This window comes from Myotis nattereri (genome assembly GCF_964212035.1).
Source record: "Myotis nattereri genome assembly, chromosome: 8".
NCBI lineage: Eukaryota > Metazoa > Chordata > Mammalia > Chiroptera > Vespertilionidae > Myotis > Myotis nattereri.
The window spans coordinates 38,871,891-38,885,416 of NC_138083.1; the positions used below are offsets into that span (position 1 = coordinate 38,871,891).

The following is a 13,526-nucleotide window of genomic DNA, read 5'->3' on the forward strand; positions in this document are numbered from 1 at the left end:
TGGGTGTTAAAATATTAACACATTACTGCATATTTAATGTGGTTTCCTTTTTAAATAGTAGGCAGATTATGGCACACAAGCAGATAGGTTTATGATTTCAAATTAAATTTTAAACATTAAAAAATCCAAAGGCACTACTTAGTTATAAATATACTCAACTAATCTAAATACGAACTTGCTTTCTTTTCAACTTCTCTAATGTGTCAGCTAATTTACAACTTAATTTTGTCATTATAACTCGTGAACAAAGCTTTATGATAAGTTTTAGTCTTAAAGTTCAAAAATTTCAATTATTCATCTAGTTCACATTTTGAGTACGTAGTATGTGCTAGCCAGCCGTGGGCAAACTACGGCCCACGGGCCGGATCCGGCCCCTTTGAAATGAAGAAAACTAAAAAAAAAAAAAAAAAAAAGACCGTACCCTTTTATGTAATGATGTTTACTTTGAATTTATATTAGTTCACACATACACTCCATCCATGCTTTTGTTCCGGCCCTTCGGTCCAGTTTAGGAACCCATTGTGGCCCTCGAGTCAAAAAGTTTGCCCACCCCTGCACTAGACAGTAGTCTCTGGACTCAAATTGGGGGATCTGGGAAGGCTTTCCAGAGGTGGTGACATTCATACCTGGGCATTAGGAACGTGGAGACATTGTGTTCATCTGCCATTTATGATTTTACTATGTAGTTCTTGAGAGCAGAGGCAGATTTTCTTTTTTTTTTTTTTTTTACTCTTAACCTGCCTTTTCCCTTTCTAACTCTATTTTTCTCTAACTCAGATTCTAGTACTTGTGAAAAATTCAGTCTGGGGAGGGAAACAGTGCCCCATAACGTGTTTTGTTTTGTTTTTTCTCATTTCTCCTGTTTCCTTACAGGCAAAGATGCCTTTCGATGCCAACAAACTGTATTGTAGTGAAGTGCTGGCCATATTGCTCCAGGACAATGATGGTGAGGCTCCCTCTCAGTATTGATATTCTGTTAGGATAGGAGCTAGGCTTGTTTCAGATCATGACAGCAAGCTCTCTTGCCTTTGGCATCCCCTTGCTCTCCCTCTCGCTCTCTGTGCAGCTTTTGTACTCTGTCAAGCTGTATTGATTTTGTTTGCTGATGTATCAGTGTTAGACGGCTGTAAAATCTGACAGTTAGCTTCATTTTTTTTCTTCCTCTATTTTTTTCCCCTTTTAGAAAACAGGGAGTTGCTTGGGGAGCTGGATGGAATCGATGTGCTTCTTCAGCAGTTATCCGTGAGTAATTCTTATGCTTCCTGTCAGCCATGAAGATACATGGCCTGCTTTAAATGGGGGGTGGAGCTGGAAATTGTGGGAAGGAATAAGCCATGTGATGCAGGGCATGTGGAGTCTGTTGTCAGGTTTGAGGTTACAGTGGAGGTACATGATTTGCCTCCTTTTCTTAGTCATTTGCTTTTTATGATCAGCTGTCACTGTGTATCTCATATGGATTTTCTTGGTCTCTTGATATTTATCAATTCAAAAAAGGTGCTTCCTGTTTAAGTGTATGCTTTGAGGGCTATGAATACCACGTTATTTTTAGTTGACCCATTCCTAAGATTATTCACTTCCTTTCCTTTCAGTCTGCCACTAAAATGGAGTCTGTTCATTTTCCAAATAAGTTCAAGGAGTACAGGTTCCAGGGCAGTGGGGTAGAGGTCACAGAGGAGGGGAGGATGTAGTACTGGAGGCTAGAATGAGAAACTGGAAATTGCCATTTGTTCATTAAGAAATGTAAATCCACTTGAAATGTTGTTCTGCTGGCATTCTGAAAACACTGTTAAGATTTCTTCTAGCAAATCTCATCTATGCTCTTCCAAAAACAGGACTGAAATAGATCATTTGGATAAAATCTTGAGAGTGTTGGGAGTGCCTGAGATGTCAGTTTGCATACAGCTTCCCACTTGGTGCCAGCAGCCTGAGTGGCTTGGCCTCCACCCCCAAAAAGAGAGTTTTGAAATGTGAATCTGTTTTTAATTCTAGGACGGTGCTTAGTCTTGTTCCTGCAAGATTATTGATCATTTTGTAATAGACTGTATGGGTATGCGAATACTGTTAAGAGGCTTTCCCCTTAACATGCCACATATCTCTCTGGCAAAGACAAAACTTTTGCTTTAAGCTGTTCCCATGACTTAGAGCCATAGCTGCTGAGCTAGGCAATTCATTAGCCCTGATGGTTAGAAAACTCTTCCTTATATTGAGCCAATATTTGCCCTTCTGGATTGTAGTTGTTTTTAAGAAGGGGAAGGAAGGGGTTGTGGTTGGGTTGGGCCAGTGGAGGGCTGGAAAAGTTTCTTGAGTTGGATGGTGGTTTTAGGGGTGCTCACCTTATTCATTTAGCTATTTTAGAGTTTTCTATATTTGCATTATATTTCATAGTAAAATAATTTTTTACAAACTCTGCCTCCTTGAAACTATCAACCACTCATAGATCCAATGGTCGGTTGAGTTTTTGGGGGGTTTTTTTGTATGAACCGACAGCCATTTATTTAATACCTGTGAATCATAAAGCTCAGTTTTTCTAAAATAGGAACTAATGAGAATTTTGTTTGATAAGCTTTTGTTCCCACTACTGTGGGGTTATCATGACAGGCAGGCTTTGGAAATTGTTGAATGCTGGCTGATGAAAAGACGTTCTCTTAGGCTCTGTGTTCCTGATGTCTTTGTTTGGCAGGTGTTTAAAAGACACAATCCTAGCACTGCGGAAGAGCAGGAGATGATGGAGAATCTGTTTGATTCACTGTGTTCCTGCCTAATGCTCAGTTCCAATCGTGAGCGCTTCCTGAAGGGCGAGGGTCTTCAGCTGATGAATCTCATGCTCAGGTATGTTTCTTACCTTCTAGCTTTCATACTTTTTGCCCAACTCCTATCTTTTAGCCTAAATTAAAGGACATATAGTTATGGTTTTTTATTCCCTTGAGCTTCCTCTTAGATATATAAAATCATAAAGTCTTCAGAGGTGTGAGTGGTCTTTTCTAAAGTGAGAATGGGCAAATAAAAGTATCTTGGTCTGTTTGCTCTATTTTGCCCATTGGTAATATGACCACTCCATTAAAGGGACATGTCTTTTTGCTCCTTCTTATAATGTATTGGTTTTGGGAAATCTAAAACTCCTAAACATATATTAATTTCTAAACTGAGCCCAATTTTTTAATATCCCATATAGACCTATCTATGCCATACATTTGTCTATATTTTATTATTGACAGTAGGCTATCATTCATATTTATATTTTTCAATATACATTATTTTCAATGATGAATTGTGCATGTGCTGTGTGGCTAGCATCAGAGATAAGAAAATGTGCAAGACAGTTCTAGAACTTTTCTTTATTGTTTATGTTCTGATTTCTTAAACTATTTAAAGTGGGTATCATGTTATCATATTTCACAGAATCCTAAAGTTGGAAGTAAATGGGAAGTATCTTATATTCATAACTCTTTTGAAAGGGAGGAGAGAGATTGGGGCGGGGGGTAGTAACTAGAGCGTGGTGGAGGTCAAGGGGCAGTTTCCTACATTGAGGGGTACTAGATCATGGCTGCATGGTTGGAAGACTCTAATCATTATTGAATTACTCTTTATGAAATTGAGCCATAGTCTATCGTCTTGAAAATTCTGTTCCCATACACCAAAAACTCTCTTAAATTATTTATTTGGCAAAATATTTTTATAAATTGAATATGTATCAATTAAATACAATTTAGAATATAGACGTGTAAAACTGTTTTAAACACTGATATGATACTATTTTGAGTATGACGGGATTCTTACCTTCAAGGAAAAAAAAACACAAAAAACTCTTATCACCCAAATACAACCCAACTTTGGTTGTATATCCCTATTCTTTTTTTTTTTTTTAATGTAATTGTTTTCTTGTTTTTAACAGCTTTTTAGACCTGCCACACATGTAATTTTCCATACTGTTTCTTTTTAAACTTAACATGCTGTTTTCCATGCTGTGACATAATCTTCATGAGAGTTTTCAATAACTCATAATGGACTCTCAGGGAATGTAGCTTACTTAGTATTTATTGTTGATATAAGTTACTTTTAATGTTTTGCTATTATAAAAAATTCTACAGTGACCATTTTGTGCTTAAAATTGCTTTTGTACTTAATATTATCAAGATATATGTTTCTAAAATACCTTTGCTTTAAAGGCTGGGGGCATAGTAGACCTCTTCATTTGTCCAGTGTGTATCAGACCTTAGATTGATTGAAAATCTTCCTTTCTGGAATTGCTTTAAAATTTTTATTTAAAGTGCAGAGAGGGGCATTGAAATTATTCAGAGGCCTTTAGTGTTCAGGTGATTTCTGCTAGCTTTCCTCTCTTGAGTCTTTTGTTTGCTTATCTCCTTTACCCTTCTAATTGCCTGTTCTTTTGTTGAAATGACCAACCTTCTCTCAAGCAAATAGCAAGTAAAAAAGATGCATTTGGCTTCCTGGGCTTTCTAACCTTAAAACTAATTCTGCAGGGACTTTTCCCTAAGCTTCTTAAAGGTCTGAACTGCCAGTGTCTTTGGATGGTTGAGTGTAAATATGAAGTGATGTATTCCTGTAGCATATGGCTTGGTAATGTGCAGCAGTGGGAGCTGAATAAATAACTAGAAATATGGATTATTTAAACAGGAATGCTGAGATTCTGGGAGCCTAATTAAAAAGAAGCTCCAAAGACTTAGAAACTAACTCTCTAGGATCTCCTAACTTTTCAATTTTGAATGCTGAAGTTACTATTAGATTAATTCTTCTGCATTAATTAGCTATATTAGCAGATTCAGCATTTCCTTTTTTCTCTTTCCTATGCGCTTCTAAGTTATTTTTCTTCTTCTGACTCTCAAGTGGAAAGTTTAATTGGGAGGGAATTTTTTTTTCTACTAGATTTGTTCTTCTGACCTAGCAAGACCTGCCAAATTGTTCTCTGTTAGAGAGAGCCTATTGAAGACTAGGAAGCCGTAACACTAAAAGTTCAGGAAAATTTCTATGGCTTCATTGCCCCTACTGCTGATTTTTACTTTGATTCGGGCATTCATCAGTTATGACATGCGCACCTGGAAAGGTGGCAGCGTAGTATAGCATGGAAGTGATATAGGCATATTGGGGGTCTGGGGACCCAAGGGTTCACAACCCAGTGTGGATTCTTGGCTTTGCACAGGAAAGAATCCAAATGCAAGCCAGCATAGAATTTAAAGTGAAAGAGAGTTTATTACTGAAGCAATGAGTCACAGACTGAGCTATTCTACAGACAGAGCAGCCCCTTCCTAGTGGGATTTATTTTTTTTATTGAGGCTCATTTAATTGAGGGGTAAGACATTCAATAAGGGGGCGGAATATTCAGTTTCTTTCCCGGGAAAGAGGTGGAGACTTCTCAGAAAGTGCTGTAGGCCATCTTGGTTCCTTATATAGGCTTTCCATTTATCATGGCACAAGGGGTGTGTCATTTAGTATGTGAATGTATTACAATGAGTATATAATGAGGCTTGAGGTTATCATAAGATTATATTAGTTGCCATGTTGGATCAAGCTGGTCTCTGTAGGTTCTAAGCCATAAATCCTTTGGGGGTTGGTCTTACTATCGCTTTGACAGTCCCTGAAGCCCTTATCACTTACAGAGTTTTATCACATACCCTATCTCAGAAGAAGGGGCTTTGGAGTTGAGGTGAATACAGGTTTGGAACATAGCTCTTTCACTTGCTGGTTCTGGGTATTTGGTAAGATTACTATAACCTTTCTGACTTCTGACCCTTAGTTTTTTTTTCAACTGAAAAATGGAGGAATAGTGCCATATTTGCAGGAATTTTGTGGGATTTAGACTATATATAAAGTGTCTAAAATAATTCTGCAGCTATTAAAACATTGATAAAGTACTATATTTGTTAAGTGCTAGGCTTATACAGAGATGATGAACAAGACAGGATTCCTACCTTCAAGAAATTCAGTATCTAGTGAGGGAGGCCAATATCTAATGAGGGAGGCCACTGTAATATAATTTAATTTCTTAACTATTAAAAGGAACAGTTAATTTTGCATGTCTCTATCTTGTGAATTTTTTAACACTTCTGATTTTTGATAAGGAAAGATTATCAACAAGATAGTTATTTATGTACACACATTATCACACACACATATACTACCCAATTTAATGTTTTTATCAATTTTATTGAAGCATAATTTATATGCAATAAAACACACCCATTTTAAATGTACAGTTTTAATTTTGACAGGTTTATATACCTTTGTTCTCACCACAATGAAGATATAGAAAAGCATTGTCCAAGAAAAATGTTATGTGAGTGAGATATGTAGTTTTATATTTTGTAGTAGCCACAATAAAAAGGTTAAACAACTAATTTTAATAATGTATTTTATTTAACCCTCTGATTAAAAATAATCATTTTAACATACAGTCAATAAAGATATTATTGAGCCATTTTACATTTATTTTTTATACTGTCTTTGAAACCCAGTATGTATTTTACATTTACATTTCAATCCAAATGCTAAATTTTCATTAAAGTACTTTATTTATATTTATAGTTATACTAGAGGGCCCAGTGCACGACATTCGTGCACTGGGGGCTTTGGGGGTCCCTCAGCCCAACCTGCACCCTCTCCAATCTGGGAACCCTCAGGGGAGCCCTCTCCAATCCGGGAGTTTCTGTCTCTCTTTGTAATCTGTAATCATATGAGAGAATTGTCTGAGACCCCAACTCAGTTTGGTTTGTTGCTCACAGAATAATAGAGGCATTTTTTTTTTCTTTGCTTCATTGGTAGAAATTTCCTGGAAGTTTTAGGATATCTTCCCTTTAATGTTTCCTAGACACTCTGATTTTACTTATGTCTCTACCTTTGCTTTCTCTCCATCCCCCACCACAACAGTAACTTGCTCCAGGCTCACTTTGCTCTAGTGCAGTGGTTCTCAACCTTCCTAATGCCGTAACCCTTTAATACAGTTCCTCATGTTGTGGTGACCCCCAACCATAAAATTATTTTCGTTGCTACTTCATAACTGTAATGTTGCTACTGTTATGAATCGTAATGTAAATATCTGATAGGCAGGATGTATTTAGGCGACCCCTGTGAAAGGGTCATTCCACCCCCAAAGGGGTCGCGACCCACAGGTTGAGAACTGCTGCTCTGGTGTCTAGGAGATCCATCTGCCACCAGAACTACGATTCCCAGAATTCCTGGTGCTCCCCGTGCTTGGTTTTCCCTTCCTGCTCTGTCTCCGTCCCATGGCCTCCCACTCTGCCAAGTCCTCCTAGCCACCAACTCTCCCTCTCTGCTCTCCGTCTGGTGGCTTGGGGAGCCAAGTTCCCCAAGCTGCTCCACTCTCTGCCAGCTCTCCTGCTCTGCTTTCCACCTGGTGGCTTGGGGGGAGCAACCGAGGGAGCCACATCCCCCCAAGCCGCTGGCTCTCCTGCTCTGCTCTCTGCCTGGCGCCTATGTATGCAAATTAACATGCCATCTTTGTTGGGTTAATTTGCATACTCACTCCTGATTGGCTGGTGAGCATAGCAGAGGGACAGTCAATTTACATGTTTCTCTTTTATTATATAGGATTCCATAAAATTTACAATTGAAAAAGTAGATTTCTGTACCTAAATTTCTTCAAACAATGTGTCCCAATAACTGAATCAAGTATCAATTTTTAAATTTAAGCTTAAATTTATTTAAATTAAATTTAAATTTTAGCTCCTTAGTTTTATTAGCCTCATTTAGATGCTCAATAACTACATGTGACTAGTGGCTACCATATTAAACATGCATATATAGATAGTTTTTAACAAAATTCATTTGATCCCTTTTGCAGTTAGTTCCTACCAGTTCATGTCTGGCCCCAGGCAACCACTGTCATTCTAGAATTTCATATAGATAGAATTATACAGTATGTGTGTGTGTGTGTGTGTTTTTAACTTATTTCACTCAAATTGTTTTTGAGACTCATTCATTTTGCATATATCAGTAGTTTGTTTCTTTTTGGTGCTTGATAGTATTCTATTATATTTCTGTATTCCATTATATCAATTTGTTTATTAACCTGTTCAAGGACATTTGGATTGTTTCCAATGTAAGTTTACTATTAGGAACTACCAAGCTGTTTTCCAAAGTGATTGTATTATTTCATATTTCTACTGGCAAGTCATGAGAATTCTAATTGCTCCATATCCTCTTCAATACTTGCCATTGTCAGACTTTAATTTTAGCCATTTGAATGAGTGTGTATTGTAGTTTTAATTTGCATATCCCTGATAACTAGTGATGTTGAGCATCTTTTCATATATACATTGACCTTTCTTACATCTTTTACTAAAGTCAAACTTATGTTAAAACCTTTTGTTTATTTTTTTATTTGTGTTGGCTTATTGAGTTTTAAGTGTGGTTTATTCTAGACATAAATCTTTGTCAGGTACACATTTTGGAAATATTTTTATCTTAGTGTGTGGATTGCCTTTTTATTTTTAGTGTCTTTTAAAGAGCAAAGTTTGACTTCGAGGAAGTCTAATTTATAAATTTTTGTTTTATGAATTGTGCCTTTGGTATTATATATAAACTCTGTTTGCCTAACCCAAGGTGTCAAAGCATTTCTTCTATGTTTTCTTCTAGAATGTCTCATTTTTAGGTTTTACATTTCTTTGTCTATGATCCATTTTAAATTCATTTTTGTATATGCTGTGAGGTATGAGTTGAGGTTCTTGGTTTTGTTAGTGGCAGATGTTAGACATCAGTACTTGAGTTTGGCTAAGAGAAGAATTCAGAGCTAAGGAATTCAAATCGAAGGAGAAAGTTTATTCAGCAAGCAAAGAGAAAGTACACGGGAAATAAAAGAATCCAGCAAGCGGCTCTAAGTATTGTCCTGGGATGTTTGCAAGAGTTCCTCCTCTAGCAGGGGGGCTAGGTGGGAGGGGCTAACTACTACTTCTTTAGGCTGACTTATTGGTCATCTTTTGTCCTTGTCTGTGACACATGAGCCTTGTTTTCAGCCTTGTTCCTCCTCTAAGGGGGTCTACCACATGACTAGCAATATGATATTTCAGGTGACCCAAACTGCATGACCAGAAATATGCTAGGGGCGGAAAGGTCACCCTGGGGGTGAGGTCCCAGCCCAATTTTGCCCATTGCTAGGTGCCCAGGGCTTTCCACCCTGGTGACCTTCAGTACCTGGCCTACTCTGCCTATACCTATCTACATAACTACTATAGTTTTATTTATTCTTTTTGTTTATAGGTGTCCAGTTCTGGCATTATTTATTGCAAAGATTATCCATGTTCCATTAAATGCTTTTATACCTTTGTCAGCTATCAATTTATCTTAGATCTTTGTGGGTCTATTTCTGTTATTTTTGTTCTCTATTTATTTATGTGTCTGTCTTTTTGCCATCACCATATGATATTATAGCTTTATAGGTAAGTCTTGAAATCATGTGGCATGGGTCATCTTACAATATTTTTTAAAGATTGGTTTAACTATTCTAATTCCTTAGTTTTTCTATCCAGCTGGTCAATTTCTAGAAAAACACTGCTGGGATTTTTATTGGAATTACATTGAATCCATAGATTATTTTGGGAAGAATGGACATCTTTGTAATAATGTTTTCCAATCCATGGACATGATATATTTCATCATTTATATAGGTTTTTTATTTATTTTATCTGTATTCTAATTTTTCTTAAGATAATTTGATATTGTATAGTTTTCTAGAAATTTTTCAAGTTCATACAGACTTTCAAGTTTATTACTATAAATTGTCCTTGTATTATAATTCTTTTCCATTTTATTTCATTTTCTCTTTTTGTTTTCTTTTGTCCCTTTTATAATTGCCAATGTTATGTATTTAAATTTCTCTGCTCTTTTCCTCAGTCAGATTTGTGACAAGTGATTGGGATTGGGATTGTTTTAGCTTTTGGTTTGGTGGTATGTTTGTGTACTTTTTGCCTTCCCAGGCTTTTTTTTTTTTCCTCTGCTTTTCTTTTCTATGTTTTTCCTTTTCTTTCTACTTTCCACTTATTGTGTTTCCTTTTTTAAAAAAGCTCTGAGTTGAACAGCTAATGCTTTTCAAAATAATTCTCTTATTTAAAAATAAAGATATTTAAGTTAAAGATGTTCTACAATTGCTCAGCTTCATCACATATTTCCAAGTGGTAAAGTTTTGTTTTCTTGTTACATTAACAAAATATAGGCTGAAAAATACCTACTTTTCTGAATTTGAGACTTCGTGGTCTTATAGATGGTTATTTTTTGTAATTATTCCATGGACATTTGAATATAATGTGTTTCTTATGTTTGGCCTTTTTCTTGTCAGTTTATTTTGTTCCAATGGTTTCCTTGATGGTTTTATTTTGTTTGCCTTGTATTTTAGTTCTTTCCTCATTTTCCTTTTTCTGTGGAACTATGGAAATTATTCTTCCTATTTCTTTTCTGTTAGTGAAATTGACTTTTTTTACAAATGACTTTACTTCTTTGTCTATGAACATTTGATGTGGTATCATGTCCCTTCAGCATCTGAGCTCTGTCTAGTTCTCCTATGGTCTTCTCATCTCCCTTTTCCACATGTTCACATTCTGCTCTCTATACTAAACTAATTTAGATTCCTGAACACATTTTGTTATTTCCTCTGGGTGACTCACCCTGAATGTTTAAGCTAAACTTCTTTTAAGAAGCCTCTGCCCGTATGTCACTTCCCCTAGTCCTATCCTTATTTCACCACTCCTAAATTTTGAGGATTAGGTTCTAGCATCTTTTGCTTATCTCTGTGGTAAACATCTGTTTGTCTCTGACTATACTGTAAGACTCTTGAGAGCAGAGATCAGCATTTCTTCCTCTTGTATCTCTGTACCTAGCAACATATACACATTAGGTACCCAGTACATATTTTCTGAGGAAAATCTGAGAAACATTTTTGCTGTTTAGAATCACTGAGTCATAGAATTTCTGGCAAGTCTTATAGGTAGACTTAAAGAATGAGGAGTGACTTATTAAAAGCCATAAAGCTGAGAACTCAATCGCTTGTCTGAAGATATTTAGTCCTGTTTTTTCCTGTCAAACTTTTTAATGCATGAAGAACACAAAACAGGTCATAGGCTGACTGTGATCTTCAAGGCTCGGGGGAAGATCAGGCGTCGGCTCTAGTCCTGGGCTCACTGCCCTATTTGATCTCTGCCCACGCTAGGCTGTGGAACAGCAGCCAACCAAGTGGCCACACTTCGGTTTATTTCCCTTTGGGACACGTGAACCTCTTAGCTCTTTGCCTCCATGATCCTCCTTCAGGCGTGGGCAAACTTTTTGACTCGAGGGCCACAGTGGGTTCTTAAACTGGACCAGAGGGCCGGAACAAAAGCATGGATGGAGTGTTTGTGTGAACTAATATAAATTCAAAGTAAACATCATTACATAAAAGGGTACGGTCTTTTTTTTTTTTTTTAGTTTTATTCATTTCAACGGCCAGCGGCCGTAGTTTGCCCACGGCTCAGGGCTATGGTTTAGGTTTTAATGTCTTGTGTGTAACCTTTGCACTCAGGGTTCAAAGAAGTCCTTCACGGATCTGTAGTCTCTCAGCTTTTGTTTCTGGGGCCTGTTTGGGGGTCTAGGACTTCTGTGCCCTTACTTCACAGCCTTTCCCCTCTATTTACCCTGCCACCTAGGTGTTAGTTTAGTTGTCAGGTGACTTTTTTCATTCCTGTGTTAAGAGTGTCTGGATTTCACAGTGTTTGACAGAATCAATAAGGGGAAAAAGCTATTGTGTTTTGTTTTGTTTTTTTTCTCTCTCTGCCAAAGGACAGATGAAGACATTTGGGGGGAAAAGAAAAGATTGTTGAGGTGCAATTTAGAAATGGAACTCATGCTATGAAAAGATTAATAGGTACCCATCCTAGAGTATAGGAACCTCCAAAAAGGGAATTATGTATCTGACCATAGTGTTTCAACAAAGAAAGGGAAAAGATGAGGTGAGAATGGGAGGTGCAGAATCTCTTGGTCAGTGTAGGGCTATATACTGAAAGGAAGAGAGAACCGGAGTTTCTAATGGAGAAAGTACTGCTCCTTATGTGTCAGGGAGGCTAACCTAATTCTTTTGAGAGTCAAGATTTAAGGTACAGGGTGTGTTTGGATGGCCCTTGGCCAGCAGCAGAACAGTTAAGATATGACTATAAATCAAGTGGTGGTTTTGTAGTCAGGGTTAGCTGAGAGAAAAATAAAATTTAAGAAAGTCACAATTTACTGTGCAGTTTAACAGTGATTAGGTTCAGAGAGTACAATTCATAGAAATAAGACTAAATTATACTTACAGGGTAGCAACTCTCAACTAGTTTGCTGCAAGAATTTTTAAAACATGTAATACCTGATTAGTCAGGGGCACTGACCTCTTTTCCCTTAGATGGTCAAATAAAAATGTCAACAGCCAACACAACAATAGCTGTCTGGTGTGAATAAAGCTGAGGTATCTTATTTTTGTCAGATTGTCAAAAAATACATTTCTGGTGTGCCACAGAATTTAGTAATTTATGAGATGAAAAGGGTTGAAAATTGCTGTTATAGGAGAATGGCCATTTTAGCATTTAGCATGAAATGAGGGCTGAGCTACCAAAATGCCCTCATTGCCCCCTGGATTTAGACTGGTTTGCCATTTCCATGTTCCTGGTAACAGATGTCTCTCTGGTAACATGGCTGCTGCAAATACAAGATTCCAATATATCAGGTTTAATTATAGCCTGTTCTCCAAATAATTTACTTCTTGCCACCACAAAGCACTTTTTAACTGTATGTCCTTGTATCAAATGGTTCATTGTTCTTTAAGAAACAAAGCCAGTGGGAGACACAAGAATTACATTGTCAGTTTCCTTGAAATGTTGACATGAAACTTATTACTTCTGTTGTAAAACCCTGTTCCAGTTAGAAAGAGAAGAGACCACCTTGGTCCCAAGGGATATGTACAAATGCAGCTTGGGATTGTATAGCAGAAATACAGTGAACCTATCTTGGTTATTAACTGTATAGGCAAAAGAGAGAGGGAGAGAGGGGTACATAGACACATTCATTTCAGGAACCACCATTTTTTTTTTCTCTGAGGGTTTTCAGTAAGATTTTCTTTGAGCTAAAGAAAGGTGTCTCTGACAAAGGAAACAAATAAAATAGTATGGGATACCATCTGCAAAGTAAGTTTGTAGGCCTAATTCTGGGCTATGAGCTTGTACCACAACATAGGTAGGTAGTGCAGACTGGGGAATTTTCGTGTGGTTTTTTTTTTTTTAATCCTCACCTGAGGATATTTTTCCATTGATTTTTAGGGAGAGTGGAAGAGAGAGGGAAAGACAAAAAAACATCAGTGTGAGATAAACACATTGATTGGTTGCCTCCTCCAAGAGCCCTGTCCAGAGTCCTGGCTGGGGAGGAGCCTGCAACCAAGGGATATGCTCTTGACCAGAATCGAACCTGGCCCCCTTTGGTCCACAGGCTGATGCTCTATCCACTGAGCCAAAACAGCTAGAGCTGGGGATTTTTTTTTTAACCTTGACATTTCATTCCCT

The 13,526-nt window shown here is 37.3% G+C and overlaps 1 protein-coding gene across 1 annotated transcript in view; it reads left to right on the forward strand.

Annotated features, from left to right (window-relative positions):
* The window catches only part of CTNNBL1 (catenin beta like 1), a 173,524-nt gene that overhangs the window by 81,053 nt on the left and 78,945 nt on the right, over positions 1-13,526 (forward strand). Inside the window, exons 8-10 of the mRNA XM_081097760.1 lie at positions 874-946; positions 1,184-1,242; positions 2,681-2,829. Coding sequence (XP_080953886.1) covers positions 874-946; positions 1,184-1,242; positions 2,681-2,829 — 281 coding nt within the window. The remainder of the gene's footprint in view (positions 1-873; positions 947-1,183; positions 1,243-2,680; positions 2,830-13,526) is intronic.